This window comes from Electrona antarctica (assembly GCF_951216825.1).
Source record: "Electrona antarctica genome assembly, chromosome: 4".
In the NCBI taxonomy this organism is placed as follows: domain Eukaryota; kingdom Metazoa; phylum Chordata; class Actinopteri; order Myctophiformes; family Myctophidae; genus Electrona; species Electrona antarctica.
The window spans coordinates 34,961,873-34,972,629 of NC_136809.1; the positions used below are offsets into that span (position 1 = coordinate 34,961,873).

General features: G+C 43.4%; 1 protein-coding gene across 2 annotated transcripts in view; it reads right to left on the minus strand.

Moving 5' to 3' along the window:
* Positions 1 to 10,557, minus strand: part of abcc10 (ATP-binding cassette, sub-family C (CFTR/MRP), member 10) — a 30,553-nt gene extending 19,996 nt beyond the window's left edge. For both annotated transcript variants that reach the window (XM_079499235.1, XM_079499234.1), the window contains exons 1-7: positions 10,444 to 10,557; positions 8,510 to 8,715; positions 3,712 to 5,089; positions 2,374 to 2,601; positions 1,061 to 1,217; positions 678 to 841; positions 483 to 562 (exon numbers count right to left, since the gene is read on the minus strand). In XM_079499235.1, coding sequence (XP_079355361.1) covers positions 483 to 562; positions 678 to 841; positions 1,061 to 1,217; positions 2,374 to 2,601; positions 3,712 to 5,089; positions 8,510 to 8,688 — 2,186 coding nt within the window. In that variant the 5' untranslated portion in view covers positions 8,689 to 8,715; positions 10,444 to 10,557. The remainder of the gene's footprint in view (positions 1 to 482; positions 563 to 677; positions 842 to 1,060; positions 1,218 to 2,373; positions 2,602 to 3,711; positions 5,090 to 8,509; positions 8,716 to 10,443) is intronic.
* Positions 10,558 to 10,757: the final 200 nt, after the last annotated feature.

A 10,757-nucleotide genomic window follows, 5' to 3' on the forward strand; every position in this document is an offset into this window, starting at 1 on the left:
ATGTTTTAATGTACAGTAAACCACACCACCAAGCCTGAACGACGACAAGATGTTTTAATGCAGGGGTTCAACGTTTTTGGCTGGGGAACCCCGGAAATGCTTTGGCCATGTCTCGTGACCCCCGCCATGCCCCCACTCCCCACCCCCAATACAAACTGACTATATCATAAATGAATACTGAAACCAGATATGAATACTGAAACCAGATATAATCATTAAGGAAAGTTTATGCAGAAACCCGTCCACCAGTGACATCATCGATAGGGAATCCAAGCTAATAGAAACTGCAGGCTTTCTATGGGTTTCTGAACTGCCCACAGCCCTCCTATGAGACACAGACTGAGTAGAAAAAAATGGTGCCATTTTATCATGATTATTAGTGAGGCCCTATTATATACTATAGGTTGAAAAGGTTGAAAAGTGGTGAAGTGGTCCTTTAACATTTCAGCATTCTGAGTAAATGTTCAAAACCAAAGCCGTACCTGTTGAGTTCCCCAGTGATGGCTGCTAGTAATGAACTCTTCCCACAGCCAACCTTTCCCACCACAACCACAAGGGAGCCCTGAGAAACACACAGCAAATATATTCTTACCAATCACAATCTGATGACGACAGACCCCTAGATTGGAACATAGACAACAAGAATGCTGAAAAATGAGCCTGTAGTAGATAGATACCTTAGTGATGTTGAGATTCAGATCGCGTAGCAGCAGACTCCCTTTACGAACACCAGTGTCTGTCTCTGTGTGTTGCTCTGCATTGAGGTCTGGGTCATCAGAACCCTGCCAGGAGAAAGAACCCTGGCTCAACAGGACAGATATCCCAGGATCGTCGGGACAAACTGTGGACAGAGAAAGTATACAGTAATTTACATTTGAAAACTCTCAAGAGTTACCAATGGATAAATGAACACTGAGGATTATATTATATCAGCAACACAACACAAATGGCTTAATAACGGGCACGCGCCGCGCGCAGTCGCACACACACGCACACGCACACGCACACACACACACACACACACACACACACACACAACCAGACGCCGACAGCAGCCTACCCAGACTGTAGTATGCACAGAGGTCCTGGTTGGACAGCTTGAGGAAGCGTTGGATCCGTTCCAGGGACACCTTGGCCTCCAGGATGCCGTTGAGGACCCACGGGAAACAGTTGAGTGGCAGGATCAACATGCCCACCAGAGCCAGGGTGGTGAATACCTGCAGTGCAAGTGAAAGAGGTTTATTGACAACATTTCAAGCCTGAACTCGAAATGTCATCAATAAATTATATTGGAGCAGTTGAGTGTGTGGGGACTTCATTCTTCTATTTCTGATGTCACTTTCTAACCCTAACGCAGCACCTCTAGTAAGCGTATTCTATTTGTTTTTGTTTCCATTGGGGTCCTTCATATTCAATCACCGGTGTAAGAGATGTTGATTAAATACACTATTCTTTATATATTGTTCATTGTTAGTCAGATGGGTTAAATAGTTTAGTTTAGTTTATTTAGATCCACTAGTGTTACGTGTTATGTGAAAGACCAAAGAGAATCATAATTATATTTAAAAAAAATGTTATGTTAGGGTCTTAGACTAGTATATATTAATAGAGACGGCACCGGGAGGAAACCCTGAGGCGAAATGGACATAGTGGCCTTATTTGGCATTGCAGCTTGAGCCAGCACTGGTCCGTTGACTATCATTGCGCACGTTCATGTAGTTCAGGGACGCACTGACATCTAGCTGGAGCCGCAACACAAAGCGGGTAGACCTTCTGTTTCCCAGACCCATTCAACTACTACCTTTTCAGGCTGTCACCCACCAACATTTAATCATATTTGAACTGACTCGGTTATACTGTACATACATACATACATACATACATACATACATACATACATACATACATACATACATACATACATACATACATACATACATACATACATATAATTATTATTTATTTATTTTTGGCAATTGTTTGACCAGTTTTTGAGTGGTGTAAACCACTCCTACGACTACACATAGTTTATGTGTCTGTCTGTCTGTCTGTGCGTACCAAAATGAGCATGGTTGCTACGGTCAACCAGTTCACCCGGGTGTGATTTCATTACGTCAGACATTACGTCAGACCACAGCTGATCAGGCTATATAAGACCTTACACCACTCAGTTCACACGGGTGTGATTTTTAATATTATAGTATAGTATAGTATAGTATAGTATAGTATAGTATAGTATAGTATAGTATAGTATAGTATAGTATAGTATAGTCTAGTCCTTAAATTGTCACTGTACTGTCACTGCACCCCCTCAAAATCATGTGGGGACCCCCCTGGGGGTGCCGACCCACCGGTTGAGAACCACTGGTCTACCTTAGCTGCGGTCAGTTGGTTTCCCAGCAGCACGTATGTGACGAAGGTGAGGATGGAGATGACCACAGGCAGGGCTGCCCAGGTGTACACGCACACGGCATCCAGGTACTTGATGGCCTTGAGATGAGACAGCTCTTGTTTGCGACAGTCTGTGATCTTCTGTGCAAAATAACTCTCCCAGTTGTAAAACTTGATGACGCGTATTCCAAAAAGGACCTCTGTCATCAGCTGCAAAAAAAAGTGAAATATGAAATATGAAAATTACATTCTTGTATTGGAACACATTGGTAGAATCATGCAAGACTAAAGTTAAGCTCCATTCATATATTACGCTGTTACGAAGTGCAATATCGTTGCTGTCAGGCAGAAACATCTTATTCTGACTTTTTGATTTTTCTTAAATTAATGCCCTATGTCACGGGGCAACCCGTGCCCTATATAAAAAGACACATGAAACTGCTTTCTATAACATGCAAGGACTATGTTTTAAACTAGTGTATTGAAAACTGTGTTCACTGATTTGTTTGCTAAGTCTCTCCTGCACTGCTGGTGGCATTTCCCTTGATTTAGGAAGGGGCCAAGTGCTATGCAGGGGAGGTTCAAGGTTCAAGGTTCAAGGTTTGTATTAATGTCCCAGAAGGGCAATTGTGTTTACAGCAACAGTAGTGGTTTCCGACATACAAATACAAAACAATACAGGACAACAACAGACAAGAGACACCATAGCATAGCATAACCGGAGGTCTGGTCGCATCTAGTGCAGGTAGGAGAATAAGAGATAAAAAATAAGAAAGCAAAAAAAGTGCTTAAGATATAAGATATAATATATAAAGTGCTGCATAAAGTGCATCTTTCAGCATCATCATCATCACACCACATGACCACCGGCCGCATTGACTGCACGGATCGAGGCAGGGACAAAGGAGTGCTTATATCTGTTGTTTTTTACAACGGGGGCCCCCAGACGATGGCCCGATGGCAACAGCCTGTACTCTGACTCGAGTGGGTGGGCATTATCCTGCCGAATGGCCCTGGCCTTCATGAGCAGCTGTCTATTGTAAAAAGGATCGAGGCTCTCCAACTGAATGCCAGTAATTTTGGAGGCAGTTTTCACAATACTTCTAAGAGATTTTTTCTCTTTAATGGCGAGGTTGCCATACCAACAGATGATAGAGAAGGAGATAATAGAATGTACATAGGCACTGTAAAACAGTTTCATCAGGTCTCTGTCGACATTAAACCTGGAAAAATGGGAAAAAATGGGTTGCAAAATCGTGGAATAAACATTTAAGTTTAAAAAATGTAAAATAAAACAGTGAGGGTGCACACAGATCTCACCTTAACGCGACTGTCCTTGTGCCTTAGCATGTGCTTGTTGTTGTCGAGGATACGGGAGGCCAGGATCTTATTGAGCGGGATGAGCAGCAAGGCCACGCCCAGCCCTCCCAGGAAGGCCACGCCCACCTGCAGGTACAGCAGGTAGAGGGCGATGGAGAACTGGAAGGGCAGACTCCACAGCTCGTGGAAGCTGTTGAAGAAGTTGACCACTCGGTCTGTGTCCGTGCTCATGAAGTTGACCACCTCGCCCAGGGTGAAGCGCGCCAGCCCGCTGCCGCTCACCCGCAGGGCTTTCCCGTAGATGGCCGACACAAGTGCGGCGCGTGCGGACAGCGAAACCTTGGACACCTGAAAGGCGAAAACGTTTCGGACGACAGCCGAGAGAAGGGTGCTGGCGAAAAGGGCCAGGGCGCACCAGGCGCCTCGGCTGACGGGGGCACCCTCGTCCTCCATGAAGCCGACCAGGCCGCTGAGGAGCAGGGGGCCCGCGAAGCCCAGCATGTTGCTTACGAGCTTCAGGACGCCCAACATGTAGTACCTCACACCGAAGGCCTTGTGCAGCACCCTCACCAGAACCACCTCACCGTCCAACTCCAAGTCATCCTCCCGCTGAGGTGATGTCCAGCTGCCGTTCAGTAGGTTTCTGTTGACCGGGCTGGGCCATTGATCCTGCCTGCCTCTGTGCCGGGCCGCTGCATCTCGCTGGCCGGCCTCCCAGCAACGGTAGAAGTGTCGCTGGATAACGGCGGTGCGCAGTTTTCGAGGGAGGTGGTAGAGGTCACTTGCTCTGTCCAGCTCCCCGCGCTGCCCTCGCCGAAGGAGAGGATTCAGCCACAGGTACAGAAGCCGAGAGACGCAGCTGCTTCCGTCCTCCGCCACCATCTCGCCTGTATCCGGATGAGCGCTCTCTGGAATGAGGTGAGCGCCGTCCCCGGCATTAATGTACATGGTCGCCGTTCCTCCACCAACGCAGGGAAACACAAATGCCAGGATGTAAACTGCAAGAGGCAACGTCCGAGCCGAGGCAAGCACCGACCGTGCCATTTCGAGGGGTTCTTCGTGGTTTACATACGCCCCACTGCGGTAATAAGCCACCAGGGTGATCACAAGGTTAGGAACAGTGAGAAGGACCAGTAGTGGTAAAATCAGAGGGCCTCTAGTTCCTCTGAGAACGGACCTCTGGAGGACTATCATGGTGCCAAACTGTAGCAGCCAGGCCAAGATGGCACAGCCATCAGCTAGTGCGTCTAGGTACATGTCATCCTGGCTGAGAAGGGCTGTCACTGCTACGTCTCCCATGAAGAGCAGCGTCGCTAGCAAGGCCGATGACACCCTGAGCGTCCAGCCACATGGAGGAGACGTCTGAGGAAGTCTGTAACTGAGAAGCGGAAACAACATGTACACTGTCAGTATATGAAAAAATCCCCAAAAGATCCATCCCGAACATCCCAAATTTCTAATCAATGGAGGACAAAGTACAGTATTCACATCCACTTTTGTATTGGCACATAGCAATAAAAGAACGCTTGCGCGTTTCGGCTAAGAGCCTTCATCAGAGCATGTTTGCCCATAGTTTTCGTTTTTTGTCAATTTATTTATAAGCTTAGAGTACCACTTCACCACTTTTCCATCTATCTTCATAGATGTCCTATGTCGATAGATAGGTCCTCACTTAATGTTCATGATAAAATACCAACAAAAAAAATCTGTCTCTCATAGGAGGCCTGTGGGCAGTTCAGAAACCCGTCCACCAGTGACATCATCGTTAGGCAGATTTTTTCAGGCTTCCATTTTCAAATAGAAAGCCTGCAGTTTCTATTAGCTTGGATTCTCCATCGATTATGTCACTAGGGAGCGACTGTGGCTCAGGAGGTAGAGCAGGTCGTCCAATGATCCATGGGTCGGCGGTTCGAATCCCGGCTCCTCCTGTCTACATGTCGAAGTGTCCTTGGGCAAGACACTGAACCCCAAATTGCTCCCGATGTGCTGGTTGGTACCTTGCATGGTTTCCGCCGCAATCGGTGTATGAATGTGTGTGTGAATGGGTGAATGTAATGCACAATCTATGTAAAGCGCCTTGGATAAAGGCGCTATATAAATGCACCATTTACCATTTACCAGTTACTAGGTGTGTTTCCATAAAGCCGTTTTTTTTTGCGCATTAAGGCTCTTTCGCAAAATCTCCTGGATGGAAACACTTCAAAATGCGAATAAGTCTCAAAACACTTTTTCGCTTGAAGGTGGCGGATTTGGCTTTTTCGAAAAAAGGGAAATTAGCAAATAGTGTATGGAAACACTTGCGGAAAAGCTTTTTAATTAGAAAGCATTGAACTCGCATTATATCGCTTTTGAACAGTTGGGGAGGCAGTGGAGTGAATGGTGCATGGGAGGGTGGCTAGAGACGGAGTGATGTTGTGGATACATATAAGGTCCCAATTTACTACTACCCGACCCGTCCGATTAATAACTGTGTAGTGTGTTCAAAGATCCCATATGAAGTCTGAATCCTCCCGAGTTGATCGGGGCGCTCCGATAATTTTGATATCTGGATCGCTACTGTATGGATGCAACACACACACACACACACACACGATAAGCAACCTAAACGTGTAGGCTAGGCTATAGCCGATGAAACAACTGTTTGCAGCTGCAATCAATCAATTTACAGTATAAACGACCAGTATGCTCCAATCGAGTCCCGCGACATATAGGCTACATCTGCCCCCAATATATTAAGACAAGCATTACACAACAAATCGTTCTTTGACTGTAGGTGTCGTCAATACTGTGAAAGCAGCAGATGCCCGCTGGCGAGCTGCTGTAGACTAGCTGACGTCGGTCAGCCGCTGACCAGGGAGCACGCTGAGAGCATGCACAAAGCGCATCAAATCAATGGTGTGAACATGGAATAGGACTACTTTACATGAGCCTCACTTTACTGGCAAAACAGTTTAATGGAAACACCAACAATTCGCTTTTCTTTTTTCGATTTAATGAACAAACGCTTCCTTTTTTCGCAAAGGCTTAATGGAACCGCACCTACTGGTGGATGGATTTTTGAACTGCCCACAGCCCTCCTATGAGACACAGACTGAGTAGAAAGAAATTGTGCTATTTTATCATGATTATTAGTGAGGACCAATTATATGAAGATAGGTTGAAAAGTGATGAAGTGGTCCTTTAATCTGTAACTGAATATTCTTTTGCTATCTTTTCTTGAGTTTTTATTCCACAATACTTACCTATTCAATCCTGACCTGCACCCGACATAGTCAATCCTGCACTAGGGCATTCACTTCTAGTCATTTTTACTAGTTGCCTAGTTTACTAGTCGACTAGTCGACAAGTTGTTTAACTACCTATTATGTAAAAAAGAAATTATATATATATATTTATTTATTTTGGAAATAAATATTTGTACATTTAAAAACTGTGTACATTGGTGACTATAACTATAATCTACCTGATCTTGAGGCCTACAAAATCGTGAAAAAAATAAAAAATAAAGAAAATACACTTTTTTTTCCTTGTCAGTCAACTAGTCAACTAGTACCAACAAGGTCGACTAGTGGATTTACTAGTCGACTAGTAAACTAGTCGTCTAGTTGCTTAATGCCCTATCCTGCACCCGACATATTCAATCCTGCACCCGACATATTCGTCAGGTGCACCGTGCAGGATTGAAAAGGGCTATTACTAAAAACTATTACTAGAACTAATACAAACTAAACTAAAACTAAGCGTTGTCACAAAAATACAAACTAAATAAAAACAAGTAAACCCGCTCGAAAAACTGAAACTAACTGAATTAGTACGAAACAGTCGAGAAATGACAGTTACCGTGTGGGGGTCACCTGTGTGTGTGTGTGTTGTTAGTGGTTCCCAAGACATGGTTCCCCATGTCAAGGACCCCCAAATTGACACTTATTAGGCCCCATTTGAAGAGATTTGCCAGGGACCCCCATGAGAGAAGATTGTCATGGCTCTAGCAGTGATTCTCAACCCGTTTAATTTCAAGGACCCTCAGTTTGATATGCAACCGGCTACGGACCCCCATTTTATGGCATTTCTATCTCTGGGACCCCAATTCATATTGTAAAATCAATGTTAATTTAACTCTTGAGAGTGTACAAATGCACTCTCTTGTACACTCTCAGAGTTACAGACCCATAAGGATCCATTTGGACCCATAAACTATCATTTAGCTGGGGACCCCCTGTAACTGCCTCAAGGACCCCTGGGGGTCCCTGGACCCCACTTTGGGAACCACTGTGTTAGGCTGCGCAACAGTGACACTTGGTGGTGAAAACAAACCAAACGCTAGAGGAGAAGATTTATTATCAGCTTCATCAGCCCTGATGAAGACCGGTATAGGTCGAAACATGTTGGATTAATACAGTATCTTCTCCTCTTTTTAAACTTTGAGTGTCCAGATCTCCTTTTTTATCTGATGTCTTATCCCGACTGATCCAGGAGCACCTTTTTATTATTTTAACATTTTTGGACTTGTTCGTCTCCGGTGAGCACCTGGTTGTTTCACATTGTAAATGTATTGAATTCATTATGATCTTATTATGCTATAAATCATGTTGAGAGGCAGGTGAGACTGAGGTGTCATTAATTACAACAAACAGATTGGCTGATGTAGGGGTGGAGCCATATAGCAGAGCTCTATGGGTAGAACTTGTGAGTTGTGACCTTAATTCATACTTTCTAATGTATTTGATAAGGCAGTGATGAAGAAGCTGGCCGTGAACAGTATTAAGTGCAAAGTGTACATTCTTCTGGTGTCATCTACCTTGGAATGCTAAGGTAGTAGGCACTGATGATTGCCATGCCAGCATGAGGCAGGGCCCCCAGGACCAGCTGGTTGAAACAGGGGCTCACCAGGGTTCCATTCTGCCAAACAGGGAATGGGTCGTGGACATCTGTATGACAGATGCCCGAGATCAACTCTGCTGGGCCAAAATCACCCATGTCTCCTCCTCCTATTCTCAGTTCATTCTAGAAAGAAAATGCCAGAGTAACAACAAAATAAATGCTATGTCAAAATTGGCAGCTAACAAACATTCCCTTTCTACAGCCATTTGGTTGTTATGATTGTCCAATCTTGTGTAGTCAATTAAACATAGATTCCAATAACATACTGTAGTGTATAGTATGCAGACGCAGTATACAGTAGTTCTCTGGGAGGGAATCACTGACAACTCCACTCTACAGGGTCGTCTTTAAGGTATCCGGAGAACTCGCCAGTTTACCAACTCGCCACAGCAAAAATTCTTCATCAATGTCTTCATCGTTATGCTAACCTGCTGTCTTCATCAGTGTAGTATGTCAAACCCACAGATGTTATTGTTATAGTTAATTTCCAAAGTGATCAAATAATTTTGTGCAATTAAATGGTCAGCTATTCAATGATAAAAAGTTGAGTATATTATGTACCAATGATAGTAGGCCTACCAATTCAGGATATTGTTTACTAATTAATTACATTGTTTCGGTACTTTGGTGTTTAAACTTTAGCATTCCCACTTCATCTAGTGTAAACTCTAAACAACTATCCTCTCTCTCTCTCTATTCAATGCAATTTAAATGAAGGTGACATAACACTAAAATGCACTAATAGTCCAGTAATAATGTAATTTGACCTCTAACTAATTGCAAAAAAAACAAACTCAACTGATTTTGCATCTTCAATATATCCTGAATAACAGAAAAAAAGTTGCCTGGAATTGTCTGAGGGGAAAGTGTTGAAAATGGCCTGTACAGTATGGCCACCATTGACATCCTATTATAAAGCAATATTTTCTAAATTTCCTTATGCTTTAAGTAGCATGTGACATATCAAACTATGGGGTTTTCATGATGCTGAATCCATTCCAAGCATTAGTTTTGCGTAAAAACACTAATTGGGCTAAATTTGGCCATAGCAACTTGCCCAAATGTGCTGACATCATCACAGTTTGGCAAGTTGCTATGGCCAAATTTAGCCCAATGAGTGTTTTTATGCAAAACTAATGCTTGGAATGGATTCAGCATCATGAAAACCCCATAGTTTGATATGTCACATGCTACTTAAAGCATAAGGAAATTTAGAAAATATTGCCTTATAATAGGATGTCAATGGTGGCCATACTGTACAGGCCATTTTCAACACTTTCCCCTCAGACAATTCCAGGCAACTTTTTTTCTGTTATTCAGGATATATTGAAGATGCAAAATCAGTTGAGTTTGGTTTTTTTGCAATTAGTTAGAGGTTGATCCTGTATTTTCCATAGATTTCCTGTACTATAAACCGCGGCGGGTCGGTAAACTGGCGAGTTCTCCGGTATCCGTCTTTAACAGGGGGACCCCTAGGGTGTCCTCAGTTAATTACTACAGTGGTAGGCTATGTCACTGTGTTAGGAGGTGATTTCAGATGATAGATATAGTGTCAAGCAAGTCTATTAAAAATCTATGAATCTGCAACACAATTCTATACAATTTGTAGTGGTGGTCCCTGCTTCATCTCCCTCTCAGCTAAGGGGTCCTCCTTGGGATGAAAAACATTGAAGACCCCTATAGACTATACTGTACATGTTGCTATGTTGCTACAGTAGCTCGGTAGGTTGCAGGAGAATTTACAGAGATTATGTGTACGTGTAGGCTATGTATTGCTTCGTTTACGGGACACACAGTCGAAAAAGATGCATATATATGGTAAATATCTTCTGATTTGCTAATAACGATTACCTTGTCAACAAATCAGATGTAAACGTCTCTACTTTGTTTTATTTATGAAAGTAGCTGCCGTCGACTCCTGATGACGCAATACGATTAGGTTTTCAAAATAAAGGTCTAGCGACTAGTCTAGAGAATGATAATGGTAATGGCATGAGTATCTATTTTGTGGACGACCAATATCATATTTTGTTCGGATAATATTTAGCAACTGTAACCTATATGATATAGCATGCATTATGTTGTATTTATTTTTTGTAAAATAGTCTCAATAGGTGTCTCTTTTGGATTAATTTTCATTGTGACATAATTGTGCATGCTCTATA